Source organism: Lontra canadensis, unplaced genomic scaffold (genome assembly GCF_010015895.1).
Source record: "Lontra canadensis isolate GAN:19392208 unplaced genomic scaffold, GSC_riverotter_1.0 scaffold30, whole genome shotgun sequence".
Lineage (NCBI taxonomy): Eukaryota > Metazoa > Chordata > Mammalia > Carnivora > Mustelidae > Lontra > Lontra canadensis.
Genome location: NW_022631024.1, coordinates 18232685 through 18249052, shown reverse-complemented (window position 1 = coordinate 18249052; position 16368 = coordinate 18232685). Strand labels below are relative to the sequence as shown.

Below are 16368 nucleotides of genomic sequence, written 5' to 3'. Positions count from 1 at the left end.
CTCCCTCCCTTCCTCCCTTCTTACTGACAGACCGCCCTCCCCTCCCCCGAATGTAGGCAGCGTGTCATCTCACCCTCCCCCCCGATCAGGGACGGGCAGGACACCTGTGCACAGAGGGGCCTAGCTCACGGCAGACCCGAGGCGCGGTGTGCACAGGGAGACAAGTGCTTGGCTTGGCCCTGTGGTTGCCAGTCTCAAAGGCACGGCTTCCCCAGTATCCTCCAAAAAGTGAGATTCTCTCTTTAAAAAGATTTGATCCCTCCCACGAGGATGTCCCAGTTAACGCTGCCAGACACCTCCCGGCTCCTTAGGGGCAGCCCGAGGAAGCAGGACACGGAGTGTGGCGGTCTGCAGACACCGCAGCAGGACGCTCCCCAGGCGGGGCGCTCCCAGCGGGACCCAGGCGCTCCAGGGACACTGCCCATGGGGCCACCAGGGGCGGTGGGCGGGTCCACTCCTGGTCCCCTGCAGCTAAGGGAGTGCCACGTGGGGGCTCCCACAGGTCCCGCACAGACTTCGAGGAGGCCCCGTACTGCCGGGCGTGCTGACGGGGCACCGCCGGGCTAATGCCGTCATCTGGTTAACAATCACGTCGCACAGGTCTGCCCGGGGCCTGGCTGCGATCTTGAACTTCAGAGGCTGCAACGAACACGGGCCTGGGAGGAGAGAAGGCACCAGACATGACCAGATCCCGCACCACACGAGCAGTTCTGGACGTGGCCAAGTCCGTAGCTTCCCAGTTTCCCAACTAAGGCACCACTTGTGCTAAACTACTCGCCTCCCTCCTCCGTCCTCATGAAGCCAGTGACCAGTGTCCACGCCGTGGGAAGACCCACCGCCGGCTTTCACCACCGAGGACCGAACACTGTCCCGCTCATGTTGCTTCCCGAAACCAAGTCCTGTCCCGAGGCCACTTCAGAGGGCTCCAGGCAAGAATCACAGAACCTTCGGGAACCGCAAGTCACATCTTTCCGGAGTCTCGGATTACATAGAACTAAGGAAGGACAGTTAATACTCGCATCCAATTAGGGCAGCAGATGGCCCAGAGCGGGCAGCTCGGTGCGGTGCCAGCAGTGCCCTCCACCGCGGCGCCCCCCCGCATGCCGCCCCCTCCACCGTGGCGGCCCCCACCTGCACACGGAGCCCTCCGGGGCGGTGGCCTCCACCTGCCACACGGTGCTCTCGTCGGCGGGCTCCATCCTGCATGCTGCCTCCTGCATGCAGCTGCCTCCGCCCTCCATACGCACCCACATTGCCCTGCTGGGGGGCCTCCCCCAGCCTGTCATCCTCGCTTCTCTTCCCATTCATCTTGCCAAAACGCCTCCTGTCTGCCTCCTCGTCCCTGCCTCACAAGCGCAGGGTTTCACGGTTTCCTGGGAATTTCCATGACACGCTGTCATTTCATGCTTAAAAACGTAAAAGCACCCACTGCCCGGAAAGAGCGTGTGAGAAAATGAAGGCCTGCCCCGAGGGCTAACCCTGAGCGTCTGGTAGAACCGCGATGAGTAATCCAGCCGGAATTCTCCGGAAGCGGAGAGCAGCGGAAGGAACCACTCCTCCCCGTCCGCGACGGCGCAGTTTCCGCGGTGGGACCCGGTCTGACTTCCTTGTCCTCCGAGTCTTACTAAGCACGTTTCACACAAAAGCGAATGCCCCCCACCCAGTCTGCAGGGGGCCGGCGGACACGGAGTCCTGTGGCTACTCGTGCTGTGCTCCGTTCCCACCTGCCGGAGTTCCCAGTGTAGAGAGGCTCCAAAGAGCACCCCACGAAGCAGCCCCGGGTCCTGACGCTGCACGTGACGATGATGCTGAGTGGAACCCAACCCAACGCCACAGCAGCACCAGCCACACTGCAATAGCCCTCCTGAGTCTAACAGGGCACGGAGACAGCGGGAACATGCTGGCTTCCCCCGCGGAGGTAAGAACGGCTGTCAGTCCCCGTGAACACCCTGGTAACCCCGAAGGCAGGATCGCGTGCTGCTGTGCCCTGAGAACTAGCGGCTGTCCGGCCTCAGGCTCAGCCCGCAGCCCCAGATGAGAGGAAGGGCTGGAAAGCGGCCACTGGTCCCTGCGTCCCTCTGCAGCCGCCCCCCTACCGCGACTCAGCAGTGCCATCCGGGTGCCCAGCTCTGAGCACACGCAGGATAAAGTCTGTGTCCCCGGGCAGCGGCCAGCAGCCAGGCTCCTGTACTTCCTCCAAACCGGCCGCGCTGACTGGGCTGCTCTTTTTCCAGGCTGACCTCCCTGGGGCCCCAACATCTGCCAGCTGTTCCCACCTCCTGCGCTTCCATGATAAGAAAAAACATTCTGACCGAGACTGAACTGTGATTCTTCAAATCCTAACCTTAGCTGGAAAGGACCCCGGAGGGTTGCCTAGCCCTCAGCAAGGCATGTATGTCTGTAGGCAAGATCACTTTCTGGGTGTCCTCAGAACCTTCCAGATTCTGCACATTTCTGCCATTTCATCAGCTGACTTGTACCCTCATCTCTTCCTCATTCATTCTTCCCCTCAAGCCACAGACAGGTCCAAGCGCACTCCTGCCCCAGGACCTTTGCACCTGCTCTTTCTTGGGGGAACACGCTTTCCTGCAACTTGTACTTGCTGCCTTATTCATCGATTTCAACACAAATGTCACCTCCACAGAAAGGCCTGCCCTGACTTTCTGCCCAGGCACAGTTAAAATGGCAAGAAGAGCTCCCCACCAGTCTTGCATCCAAAACAAAGTCAACTACACCGTATTTTACAAGCTTTCTTACCAAGCCACCACCTACCGAAGTCTGCCGGGTCAAAGAGGCGGGATGTTACAGCGGAGTGTCAGAGAGATTAAGGAATCTGCCTGGGGTTCACAATCCGCTTGGTGGCACCACTGTCACCTGCCGTCACAGGCACGCGGAGCACACGCAACACGAGTGTGCCGACTGACATATTCTCAAGGTTCTGCTCTCCCTTTATCCTACCAGCTCCACACGAAGACCCTCCCTCCTTCAAACCCCCCCCCCCCCGCCATGCGGCACACGCGTACTCCTCTGAACCGCACATGGTCACATGTGGAATGAATCACCCACGTCCTCAACGAGCCTCTGCACAGTGTCTCCTCGAGAAACACACAGAAAACCAGTTCTTTGGAAAAACCACCTATCCTTGTATTGCCAGCATATTTTCTACCATCCCTCCACCAGACCACGGCCCTCCGTGCACGGGCAGGAGCTGTGTCCGCTCCGCGGGGAGCCCCGCTCCGAGTCGCAGGTGCAGCCGAGCAGCCGGCGCCCCGCGCAGCAACACGGCAGAGGGGTTGCTTCCCATTCCCGGTGCCCCCAGGGCTCGACCCGACCCCCAAGAGCCAAACTGCTCTGCAAGGGCGGCCACGTCACCGCCTGCATCTCGTGCAGGACTCCACAATCTAAAACGCTCTGACCCACGGCAGCCCAGCTCAGCTCTGGTGCCCACGACTGTGACGTGACTTTACAGGCAAGAGAGCCGGCGCCTAGGCCCCACAGGCTAAATGAGGGGCACCCAGTGCCGCCTCCCTTGCCCGGGCCTCGGGGCTGCCCCAGCCCCGAGCTGGGCCATCCTGAGTTTGAGGACAGTAACCAGGAAACTGTCGCTTGGCGTCACAAAAGCGCCAGGTGGCTGATGGTCCTCACCTCCTCTGCCCCTTCCTCCCCGTGACACTCGTGACACCGCTTCCACCTGAGCATGGCTGTTCCTACTCATCCCAACGCAGGGCGAGCGGCACACGACAGGCCGATCCCGCTCTGCCAGCGCAGTGCTGACGACGCGCCACCCCAGGGACATGGGGGGCGAGAAGGGGGATTCTTCTCTGCCTGACAAAGGGGAGGCCTGCGTGCAGAAGCAGGAGACGTCGCCAAGGCAGGCTGTGCTGGCGATGGGCACCAGCAGGGGCCTGGGAGCCGTCCGGGGTGGAGGCTGCCTCTACCTGCCACACTCCACGCAGATGGCAGCAAGCTGGGACCAGGTATGGCCCCAAGAGGACCCTGATGGCTCCCAAGGAGCAAGGCCATTCTCAACCGGCCACACAGTCAGGACAGGCCCCCCTCTCGCCTTGCTGCGTTTCACCTCACACCGCCAACAGCCACATGACACACGTCCTTCTTCTGCGGTCACGCCCTAACATGTCCTGGCCTCTGCCCCTTTAATTAGTTCACTCCCATCAGGCTTCCAGGTGTCCCTGGAGTGGCCTGTCCTATCCCCGTACCAGCAGGCCCATCTGGAGCAGACAGAGGGCAGGCGGTGCCAGATGGCACCAGGACACCCATCAGGTGGACCGTGCAGCCCACATCCTGCTCCGCCTCTTACCGGGTCTGGAGAACCTGCGCAGCCTCGCGGGCACAACACAGAAGCCAGATAACACCTCCCTCCAAGGGGGTGTGAGGACAGGTGGGCTGACAGCCCTGCGCAGGGCACGGCTGCTTGGCATCTGCTGCTAGAATGTGTCCTGAGCACTCACCACAGCCAATGAGGTGGCAGGGGACACCGCACTCACGCAGGCCAATGGCAAACTCCCAGTGACCCTGGGAACTGCCGTCCTCACAGACGCTGGCGACTGACCAGGGTCCCAGAGGCAGGGACGGAAGGGGAGAGGCTAGCAGGCAGCTTGGGTGGGGGGTGGCCAGCATGAGTGGCTCCAGAGTCAGGGGCTGGGCCAGTCCTGTGAGGGTGCGGGTCTCGGGAGGGACTCACACACTTCAGGGGGAGGAGTGACATCACTCTGACCAGCAGCGTGGGGTCCTGGTGGCACAGAGACTGCAGACTGGTTGCCGCCTCCCATCTTGGCACCCAGGAGTACGGGGCGAGGTGGCCCTCCCTGGGCGCCGGCAGCTGTGCTGAGCGAGGTCGGGACAGTTCCTCTTCAGCCAGTGCCCAGCCCAGCACCGGGATTCTGGGTAGACAGTGTCCTGACCCACCCTGTACCCCTAGGCAGGTCCAATGTTCACATGTGGCCACCCCTGTCGGGCCCCCCAGACTCTGGCTGAACTGGGCACAGGTCATCGGCACCGGAGCAATTACCCTCTAAAGTCCCCGGGGTTAGGGCCAGGGTGCAGGGCGGCTGACCCATTGGACGTGGAGCCTGAGCCCTCCCCGCACGCCGCACCCAGCCCACGCGGCGTGCATCCCCTCCCTACTTGCTGTCCCCACTAGGCTGTCGCAGGCACAACCTCCCAAAAGACAACAGAACGAGGTCCCTTGGTCCTGCCCCGCTCTGCCCCCTGGAAGCGGGGAGCCAGCGCTCCGCTCAGGGGCGCCGCCTGCCTTCCCAGGCGAGGAGGAGTCGGGGCTGCTGGGCTCGGGGGATGTGCAAGGTCTGGGAGGCAGATGCGGCCACGGGGAAACTAGAGGTCGCCCAGACTGCAGTCACCAGCCTCCGAAGTCCTCCAAAATTTCCCAGGCACCCAGGAGGTGGACCCTGCCTTTTGAAATAGGGCACAACTGCTGATGGCTTAAAAATGAAAAAGATAAAAGAAAACCTCGGTTTCCCTGGATTTTAACCACTGCTTGTCCTCATCCCGCGGTGAAAGGGCCAGAGGTGCAGCGTCACCCAGGGAGTGTAGGCGCTCGGGATGCCGACTGCTGACCAACCGCCCCACGGGGGCTCCGAGGAAACTTTGCGCCCAGGAGACCCCCCTCTGCCGCCTCTGGGAAACCAGACACTTGGTAACTTCGGCAGTGTGAGGGCTCCAGACCCTGCATCCATGCGTGGCGAGTGTCAGGGCCCGATTTCCAAGCAGAGGCATGACTCGTACGAACACAGGACAAATGGGCACCCAAGGTGCTCCCGGACTGAGCGCTGAAGGAGCAGGGGAGGGGCACGTGGACGGAGCACCGGGCCTGCCAGGAACTGCCGGCTCGGAGACACAGCAGGCTAGCGCCCAGCAGGGCAGGAAGCCCCCAACTGCTGGGTTCCCCTTTCCACAGGACAGGACTCTGTTCCTCCATCAGATGAGGTGGGTGAGTCAGGGCCCTTAACCAAGAGTGAGCACGCCGTGTCCAACACTGGAACGTCCCTCAGAAGACTAGCCCCAGGGGGAGCCCGTGACACGAGGCTCGATGACATGGAGAGGACACGCCAGCCCTCTTTTTTCATAGTTCCAGGTTTCAAATAATGTTTCATAACAGCAGGATATAGAAGAAAACTAGCCCAGAGGCACCTGGATGGCTCAGTGGGTTAAAGCCTCTGCCTTCGGCTCAGGTCATGATCTCAGGTTCCTGGGATCGAGCCCCGCATCGGGCTCTCTGCTCAGAGCGGAGCCTGCTTCCCTCTCACTGTCTGCCTGCCTCTCTGCCTACTTGTGATCTCGGTCTGTCAAATAAATAAATAAACTCTTTAAAAAAAAAAAAAAAAAAAAAAAAGAAAGAAAGAAAGAAAAGAAAACTAGCCCAGTGTGGAAAGTGGCCCAGGGCAGGGACATGGGGTATGCCCTTGAAATACACGCGGGAAATCCCCAAGCCTGCTGTACTCCCCAGAGGGAAGACGTCCCACTTGGTGAGCTTTGACCAAAACTCATGGATCCAAAAACACTGCCTAGAACACAGTCCTTCTTCCTGTCCACAAACTACAAAGGGTCAACGCCAAGACCCTGCCTGCGGCGGAAAGACAAGTGTCCCCGCCCCCGGGGTTCTTCCGCCAGAATCTGCTGCCCCAGGTCGGTCAATGCCCCCTGGAGGCGGCTGGCGCTGGTAGGGCAGGCTCACCCCGCCCGTCACTCCTGGCCCTCGGTTCTCCAGGCCAGCCGCATTTTTAAGCCGAGAAACCGGATCATATAACCGCCTACTTAAAGCTGCTCCTCCTTCCTGCAGTCCGTCCAGCCTACAAGCCTGGAGCCATAGGTCCCGCTGGCTGCCTGACCCACTGGAACCTCCCCCGGTTCGCCACCGGACAGCCGTGGTGGCCCCTTGCAGTCCTCGGATGCCCGTGGTCCTGCCCGTCTCGGGGCCGTGGCACACCGGCTGTGGCGCGCCCCTCATGTTCTGAGTGTCACATGCCACCCGACGCCTTCCACCGCCACCTAGTGCCCACGCAATCTTCCCGTTTACTCTCCTAGGACTCATGACCTTCCATTAGCCTCATTTTGTGTTTCTGTTCACTGTCCCATCCCCTCAGGCACAAGGCTCCACTTGGATCTGCGCTGTCTTGTTCACAGTTTCTCGCACCCCAGGGCCACACAGAACATACTCAGGACAAGTTCCAACACGCAGGACTGACGCAGGGCAGACATCAGACTCTACTTCCATAGGGAGCACGCAGAAGCATGGACGGGGCGAGGACAGTGCCACGGGCCAGCGCACAGAGGCTGTTGGGACACCGGTCCTCAAGCACTCCGCAGAACTAAGCCGGCTGACCAGCCCGCCCGCCTGAACCCGGCCGCTGAGCGGAGGGGAGGGCTGACACCTCACCAGGCCTTTGTCCGTCTGGGAAAGGAAGCCTGCCTGCGCTGGGCGGGAAGGCTGGCGAGGAAAGCAGCAGAGGGAGAATTTCGGTTTACGCGCTGGCAGATGGAGGCATTCATGCAAACACAAAAGAGACAGTCTATTTTATCAAGTAAAATGCAAACTATTTCAAAGGTCTAGCTTCGGGGTACTTGCCTCATTCAACTCATACCCTCCCCACCTCCTGCCTTTCCCACCTGTCTAGACCCCACCATACAAAGGACAGAAACACTCTAAACTGAATGCAAACCGCTTGGTTGACAAAATGTCAGGCCACCCCAACCAGACGGGGGGAGGGCACCAGCTGGGAGGCCCTGCGGCCTCCAGGGGCACCCAGAGGAGTCTGCAAGCCACGCTCCACGCTGCTCTCAGGCCTGCCCACTTTCAGTACCACAGGCTGAAAACCTATCTGTCAAAGACGTAAGCTTCTGTGTAACAGCAAACTGAAATTTATTTCATGTTTACCCTTCAAGTAACTCTATTCTTAACTTACAGGATTGAACCTCGTACCACTACTTGCCAAGTTCTAATAAAACGTCTCTGTAAGTCTGATTTGCAGGCAGGCATCAATCTGTCCTAGAAAACGATCACAGTATGGAGTCGTTCCCCCCTGGGGTTGGAGGGAGCAAGAGGAGGGTTGTCTGGAAGGCAGAGCCGCACTGGGCGGGGGGGTGTCTCCCTCCAGGTGAAGCCAGGGTGGTGGGGTTTGCACTTTCCAGCCACCGGAGGACACTCTTTCCCCCTGTGCAGGCCCTTTCCTGCTTCAACAAGGTCTTCTTGTTCAGGCTCAGGCTCCAAGTTCAAGAGCAAGTTTAAGCTACACAGGCCTGGGTAGGGGCGCCTGGCTGGCTTCGTTGAGTGTCCGACTTGGGATCTCAGCTCGGGTCACGATCTCAGGGTTCAAACCCTGTGCTGGGCTCCACGCTGGGCAAGGAGCTTACATTAAAAAAAAAGAAACATATGTAAGTCTGGGTAGAAATCGAGCCCACGTAGTGAGCAGCAGGTCCAGCCTGAGCCATCCAGAAGTTACTGGAGGTGGATGGAATCCGGGCACACTCTGCTCAGCGTCCTCTGGGAGCAGAGGGAGGGTCTCCGCGCTGCTCCCACCCCAGCACAGCCCAGCACAGGGGTGAAAGAGTTCCACACACAGTCCTGGGCGGCTGTTCCAGAGCCCGATGGGACACTGCCGTCCTGGCCGCAAGCCTCTCTCCTGGCAAATGGCTGAAGCCTCACAATGCTGGCCAGAGAGAGGAAAAGCCCCCATTCCCCCCACCCTGATGACCCAGTTCTCACACCTGACATCACTGAGCTTGGCAGTGCCGAGTGGTGCTCCTCTGGCCACAGGCATCACACAGTCTGGGTCTCACGGGCGTGTCTCACTCGGGGCTAACCACAGCTACCTGGGCCAGGGGTGGGGGGCACAACAGGCTTTCCTGGGGCCATAACAGGTGGATGTCACCCCCTGCCTGCCTCCCACCTTCTGTCCACCCTCTCCAGGGTCCAGGCAGACTCCCGGAAGCCTCCTGCGGCTTCCCACCTTGCACACCCCTGCAGGTGCACTGACCAGTAGCTCTTGCTGGTGTCGTCACCCCTCCCCCATCAGCCGCCACCCCTACTCTCCACCCTCTCTGCTTGGATGTGCGCCCATGGGGGACACCAAGCAGTCCTAGCTCATCTCCAACAGGCCAGCATGGGTGGGAAAACCAGACTGCGTGGTGAGGAGCTCAAGGGGGGCAAGCCAGAGTGGACTCTGGGCAGGAATGAGCACCTGCCTCATGGCCACCACGCAGAGGGAGCCATAGGTCTCGGAGCCACAGAGCCTGTCACTCAGCTGTGTGACCCTAAGAGAACGACCTCCAGGCATCACCATCCAGGACATGGGTGACACCAACAACCCCTCACAGAGCAGGGAGAAGAGGTGTGCGCTGTGACTGCCCGCCAAGTCTCTGGCTCCCCTTTGAGCCTTACCTAGGACTCCAGGGCTGTTGCAGAAAATCTGCCTGCTTCCGCAAGACAGGAGTACATGCGAGACCCACAAGCACAGAGGCTGAGGCCTTGGTGACCCTGACCCTGACAGGGACACTCTTCGGGATGAGCAAGTTTCCCTAGAGCTAGTTCAGAGACAGCTCCCGGGCGGAAAGCGGTGGGTTGCGGCACCGCAGGCGGAGCTCAGAGCTCGGGGCTAAATGATTTCCAGGAACACAGCAGGGTTCTGTTTTGCAAAGGATTTAGAACTGACAGGCCTAAGCCAGATCCACAGAAACACTGGCGACACCCAACAGTAGACCTTTTGTTTGTTAAGCCTTCTTACAAGGAAAAACACTTATTTCAAAACCTTGAAAATGTCAGTGAAGTGTTAAACTTCAACCTCTCTTTTAGAAAAACAAAGGCCCCCCTCAGCTGTTCCTGGAACTGGGAGGAGCCCCACCCCCTGCAGACCACCCCTCCTGTCCTGTCCCTTAGTCCCTTCGGAGCAAATGGCAGAGGTCCCTGAGGTAGCAATGGTGGAGGGACGCAGGGGAGACAGAGCTCCCCTGACCCCAGGCAATCTCACCGAGGAGCCAAGCCTATCCCACTTTCCAGAAGCCTTGAGATGGGGCTGGAGGAGTGGTGGATGGAAAAACCTGGCTGGGTGCTCTCCATTTTAAGAGCGGTGGTGAGAGGCCCCTGTGGTGGCCCAGGCCAAGGTCTGTGTGCCCCAGGGACCGGACAGCCGAATTCACAAGTGACTGATGGGGCCAAGCGGTGACAGGGGGAGGAAAGCCTGCATTCACATGGGGAACAATGGGCATCTGCTCCCCTGTGGGCGGCCAGGGGTGGGGAAAGGGTGCTTCTTCCCTGTGATTCCATGGGGAGTTGGCTGAAATTAGGCACAAAAAGGACCCTGTGGTAGATCAAGAGGGAAGCAAAGGCTTAGACTTAGCGCACTCCTTTCCTGAGGAATTCTTGTGTGTGGCAGACATCCACGAGGAAGAGGTCATGTGCTGTGATTCCTGGCGCTCTTGGCCATGAACCTTAACATGCAGGTGTCTCCCGAGGCCCAGCGTCCCTGAGAACAGTGATCCTGCAGACGTGGGGCTTGTGCTGACAGGAGGCTGGGCCTGGATTGGGGCCCTTGTCTTTCTAACAAGTCCCCAGGTGACCTCTCTTTGGGGATCCCAAGTGGGCCACTCCCCAGTGCCGAGGGCTCTGCCCAGGTGTTCCTGCAGCTGTCCTCACCCTCCCTCAGACCACAGCTGCTTTTCACTTCCAGCCACATCTCCCTTCCACCACAGGCCTGACTTGGACAGCGTCCAATCCTGTTAAGATAACTGTATTCAGCAAACAGCTGAGTTAATCACCCCATTAGGTATGGATTTTACCGCCCTCATTTCTAGAAGGAACCTTCCGTCCAAGCCCCATGGCCCCTTACATGCTGGTTCAACACAGAACAGTCTGCAATGTTCGAATCTGGCTCACGGCATTTCTGTTTCAGATGCCCAGTGAGTGAATCAAAATACACACAAAATAGGTGACAAATGTTTTGCCACAGACAGATACCCGCATTTGCATTTGAATTTACATGTCGCTTCTGCCACTAAAAAACAAATGACAACTGAAAAGTTCTGTTATTAAAATGCTTGTTTGTTCTCAGAGAAAAGGCTTTAAGAGAACCTTTAAGGGGCAGTCTGTCCACCTCCTAGCCTCTGACCTCGGGTCCAAACACTGGCGGCTTAAGAAAACGAGATCAGAAAACAAAGCCTTCAGAATCAAGAATCCCAACACGCAGGGACGCCCCGAGCCAGGCGGTTGGGCGCCTGCCTTTGGTTAGGGTCATGATCTCAGGGTCCTGGGATCGAGCCCCGCGTGGTCAGACTCTCTGCTCATCGGGGAGCCTGCTTCTCCTTATCTGTCTGCCCGCCTCTCTGCCTGCTTGTGATCTCTGTCAAATGAGTGAATAAAATCTGTACAAAAAAAAAAAAAAAAAAAAAGGCTCCCAACACTCCAAAGTAAGAGGAGAACACATTTTAAAGATAATCATTTGCTGGGGTGCCTGGGTGGCTCAGTGGGTTAAGCCTCTGCCTTCGGTTTGGGTCATGATCTCAGGTCCTGGGATCGAGCCCCACTTTGGCCTCTCTGCTCAGCAGGGAGCCTCCCTCCCTCCTTCTCTCTCTCTCTCTCTCTCTCTGCCTACGTGTGATCTGTCTCTGTCAAATAAACAAAATCTTAAAAATAAAATAAACAGATAATCATTTACGATTTTGCACAAAAATCTTATTTAGGCTTTTAAGTAGTGTATGAGTCTGTCCCGTGATGGAGAAGAAAATCAAAGCAGAGGAAGACGTCAGATCCAGAAACAAAAGCGCAGAAGAAAATGCAGCAATTTGCTCCGCTCCTGCCCACGGAAACGCGTAATTAGAGGTTAGCGAGCGCCAGCTGGACCGCGGCCGGCCCTCCCCGTGCGGAGGGCAGCTCCGACTCCCGGGCCAGGGAGCTCCACCTCAAAGCTCTGCCAGCTGGCGGGCGGGTGCAGCGGACGCCCCCCACCGCGCCCCAGCTGAGCCGCGCGGGGCCGGCGAGGCGCCCCGGGCCCGGCCCCCGGCGGCGGGCGAGACCGTGCGGTCCGGGGCCGGTGCGGGCTGCCCCCGCAGGCGTCCGGCGCATCCGGAGGGCTAAGCCGTCGGCCCGCTCCGAGCACCCGCCGTACGCGCCGCCGGCGGGAGAGGGTTCAAGGGCGCGCCTCACCTCGCACGTCCCCGGCCAGGGCCCGCCAGGTGGGCGCGTAGCCGATGCAGTGGCCGCACCACGAGGAGTAGAACTGCACGAGCCACGCGGCCGAGCTGTTGGCCGTGGCCTCGCGCACGCTGCCGCTGTCCAGCACCCACACGGCGTCCTCGCCCGCGCGGTACAGCCGCGCCGCGCCGCCCGCCCCGGGGCCCGCCGCCGCCGCCGCCAGCAGCACGAGCAGAGGGGGCAACCGCCGGGCTCGGGCCGCCGCCGCCGCCGCCGCCCCCGCCGGGGCCGGGGCTCCCAAGCTGCGGGCCGTCCCCGCCGCCGCCTCGGCCGCCTCGGCCGCCGCCATGTTGGGAGTGCCGCGGCGCGCCTGACCTTTCACCCTGGCAACCGGCGTCACGTGCGCCGCGCGCGCCCGGCCCCGCCCCCGAGCCCCCGGCCCCGCCCCCTGCAGGGTCGCCGGGTTTAGCGACTGAAAAGGTTTCGTGTCCGACGTGCGGGCCTCACCGCACCGTCTTCTGGCCGGAAACTTAGTCCCGAAGGGCCCCGCCTGGACTTGGGCTTCCGCTGCCCTGAGCTCGGTTTCCGGGGCATCTCAGTCTGGGCCGCGTCCCCGCCGCCGGGCAGCGCGCGCTGCGGGAGGGGAGCCGCTGACCGCCGACCGCTTCCCCCGGCCGGCCTGGGGACCTTCCCGTGTAGGGCCAAGGCGCCCGGTCCTCGCTTCCCGGGACCCGCGGCTCAGCGCTCTGTGTGCCCGCGGCCCGAGAAACGCGGGCCCGCCTGTCTGCCCCGATGTGCCCCGATGGGCCGTGCTTCCGTGGTGACCAGAGGGCTCCGCCTTGGTCCCGGGGAGCCGTGTGCTTGGAGGCAGCTGGGGGCCTTGCTGTCAAGAGCCACACGTTGACCCAAGGAGGGGGTTCCCTGCATGAGGGGATCCCCACCGCAGACCTGGAGAGCCTGGAGTAGTCGCTCAAGTCTGCAGCCATGGACCCTCCAGTGGAATGACAGGTTGGCCTGCGCCCTGGCCCACTCCGTTGAGTTGGCCGGTCAGCCTGCAGGTGCCTGGTGGGGACCGCGCACACGCGATCAGCAGTGCAGAGCGCGGACGGGTGTGGGCTGCGCACCACCACACACTTAACGGGCTTAAGGCTGCCCTTCTGCTCCCAAATACAGGTGCTGGGCGGTGCCCAACCGATGAGTTCAGTGGGCCCAAGGCCAAGGTAGCCCACAGGGCTGAAGCTATGAGAAGAAAGGAGCAGGGCCGCCGGAGGGGCTCAGTCAGTCGGGCATCTGACTCTTGGTTTGGCTCAGGTCGTGATCTCAGGGTGGTGGGCTCCGCAGTTCGGGAGTCTGCTTGAGATACTCTCTCCCTCTGCCCTTCCCCCAGCTGGTGCCTGTGCGATCCAAATAAATAAATAAATAAGTCTGTATAGGAAAGGCAGGAGCAGCATAACCAGGGCCTCTGACAGGTTCCCACTCTAGGGAGGCGCTGCGTGTAATCCCGCAGCAAAATGAAGCAAGACAGCACCTAAAGCTGTGAATGACGGAGAAAGACTAATAGTCATTACTCTTCTGGCATCGAGGAAAGGGCTGCGTTTTTCCTGAAAAGAAGCTTCAGATCTGTTAGAGGTTCATCTCCTATGGAGGGGGAGTATTCCTGACCCTTAACAGGACGTGGGCAGCAGAGCGGGCCATGCAAGTTGTGTCTCCTGGGGGAGCTCCCCGAGGTGCCTCACCTAGTGTGGAAGATGGCGGTAGCCGTCCTCAGGAGGTTGTCCTCGGGTCCGCGAGGAGATCTTTGTAACTTTTCCTAATGTCAGAGGTAGCCTGAGCAAGGGGAGCCTGGGGGACTCAGTGGTTAAGTGTCTGCCTTCAGCTCAGGTCACCATCCTGGGGTCCTGAGATCAAGCCCCGTGTCGGGCTCCCCGCTCAGCGGAGAGCCTGCTTCCACCTCTCTGTGCTCTCTCTCTCTCTGTCGATCTCTCTCAAGTAAATAAAAAAAATATATATGTAGATGGGTGACAAATGTGTCCTTAAGAGTAAGCTGTCCCTAGTAATTATCAGGATCCGGATTGTTAAGTTTAATAGATTACTCAGGGCCTCTCAGAACTTTTCTAAAAAGAGGCCTATCGCATGTGTGTTCGAAATGCTCAGCGACGCATCGAGGGGCATGTCTGGTCCTCCATCTCCCTTCCTCAGAGGCATAGGACCCCCCCCCATCGGGACAGCCCGGTTCCCAGTGGGACGTGGAAGGGTGTCAGCCTCCTCTAGAGGCTCTCCTCCTCCTCTTCCTTGTGTGGAGCCTGCCGCCCCTGCTCTCGGGCCTCCCCTCGTTCCATCTGAGGGGGGCTCAGATGGAGGCCGGAGGTTTCAAGGAGGGTCGGGGTTTCCCGTTGTCCATGGCTCGGCTCCGTAAGTCCTGGCTGCCCACACGGGTGATCCTTTTCAGAGACAGAGAGGGTCCAATTCGGGAGGAACATACTGTCTCTCCCGGGAAGATGGAAGACCCGGCTGGCTTCTACAGGGACCTCGAGAGTTGTCAAGATCAGCCGAACCTTTTCTTGTGGCCTTTTTTGTTTGCTTCAAGTCCTGGAGTGAGAACGGGTGGGAGACCGGCCCAGGGGTCCCTCCCTCCACCAGCGCTTGTTCCTGCAGTGGGAGGAGAGAGGAATGACGGGGTGCTCAGTCTCCCGTCTGTATGGGGGGAGGGTGCTTTGGTGGAGCAGCCAGGGCTACCCCGAAGGGCGGAGAGAGCCCCCACATAAATAGGAACCTCCAGACCATTTGCCTTGTTTGTTTGTTTTTACAGAACAGGTCTGAGGGCCGGATGGTGTGGTTTCTACTTCCCCCGGAAGGCAGTTTCCTCCACTTTCCGGTTGGTCCTCGGGCCAGCACCAGGGCAGAAGGCTGTCAGACGCTTCTTTCTGAGGGTCGGTTGTGACGATGCCTTCCAGGGGAGAGTGAACGGTGGAGGGCGTGTTTCCCACAGAATAAGGACTTCCTGAGGGCCCCCGGGATTGTCTGCGTCTTGAGTGGGGTCTGAACAGGCCTACCTCTGCGGCTAGGGGCAGGGGTGAGGCCTGTCGGGGTTGTAGCTTGGTGCTTGGTGCCCGTGAGCCCTTGGTTCCCCGCGCCCTCCTTCTCCTGTTTCAGCGCTAGAGCTGGCCTGTGTGCGGTCGGCCTGTCCCCACCAGGTCCTCGGGGGCATGGCCTGTGGGGCTCCCCGGAGGGAGAGGCCGACCACGGCCTCAGCAGGCAGGTGGGGTTCTGTCCTGACTTAGAGCTCCAGATGAGAGCCTGGGCTGTGTGCTCCGATCTGGGACCTCCCTCTGCAGCAGCCAGGCTTTCCCAGGGAAGGCAAATCGGGATCCCCCATTGGCCCCATTCACATCTCCTCTCAGCTACCCAGAGACTTACCGACGCTACTTACAGGAGCAAAAGGCCTCCTGCAGCAGGGGTGTGACAAGCCTTTGCCCCGCTGGTGACCGGAGGTGGGACCGTGGGCCAGAACGAGCCACAGGTGTCATCTGTGGCCCCAGAGAAGCCCCCACCTGTCACCTGGTGCAGATCTCAGGGGAAAAAAACTCAGGGTCAAAGGGATGCAGGGGAAAGCAGGGAGGAGAGGAAGCGAGGTCGGGGAGAGGAGATGGCTCCGCTCTGCACACTGCTCACTCGGGACTGCCGCCAGCGGTCCGCTGGGTCGGGTCGCCCGTCGGGTCCCCGTGTCCCTTCTACTTTGGAAGCCAGCAATGAGCAGCCTTGGCCGGGAACCCTCAGGCGCCGGGAGGGGGCGCCCCTTGCCATCGAACAGCCTCGGAGCCCCTGACCCTGGACAGAGCCAGCAGTTCCCGCTCGGGGAACAGGACGATTTGCACAGTCCGGGTCCACCAAGCCCGACCTCCGAGCCTTCAGAACAGCGGGCATGCGGGCTGACGGATTCCCGTGGTGCTCCTGCGCGCCACAGCAACGTTTGTAGGGCAGAGATGGCCTGAGAAAGGAAAGGAGAAGAAAGGAGAAAGTGCCTTTGTCGCGGTACTGCTCGGCCTCCCTGACACCCCTGATGAGCCCCCAGAGAAGTCCCCAGCGCCCAGTGGGCGTCCCCCACATCCGTGTCCGAGCGCACTGGGGGGAGGAGAGACCCAGACCAGGCGGCAGCTTCACTGAGCAGGAAGGACTCCCGCACGGGAGGGAAGGGGCTGGGGGCAGCA

At 60.3% G+C, this 16368-nt stretch overlaps 1 protein-coding gene across 1 annotated transcript in view; it reads right to left on the bottom strand.

The window, feature by feature from the left end:
• QSOX2 (quiescin sulfhydryl oxidase 2) overlaps positions 1–16084 on the bottom strand; it is a 32149-nt gene extending 16065 nt beyond the window's left edge. Inside the window, exons 1-5 of the mRNA XM_032866401.1 lie at positions 15833–16084; positions 15591–15718; positions 13102–13399; positions 12668–12793; positions 12173–12608 (exon numbers count right to left, since the gene is read on the bottom strand). Of these exons, the coding sequence (XP_032722292.1) occupies positions 12173–12608; positions 12668–12793; positions 13102–13399; positions 15591–15718; positions 15833–16084 (1240 nt within the window). The remainder of the gene's footprint in view (positions 1–12172; positions 12609–12667; positions 12794–13101; positions 13400–15590; positions 15719–15832) is intronic.
• Between the last annotated feature and the right edge of the window lie 284 nt (positions 16085–16368).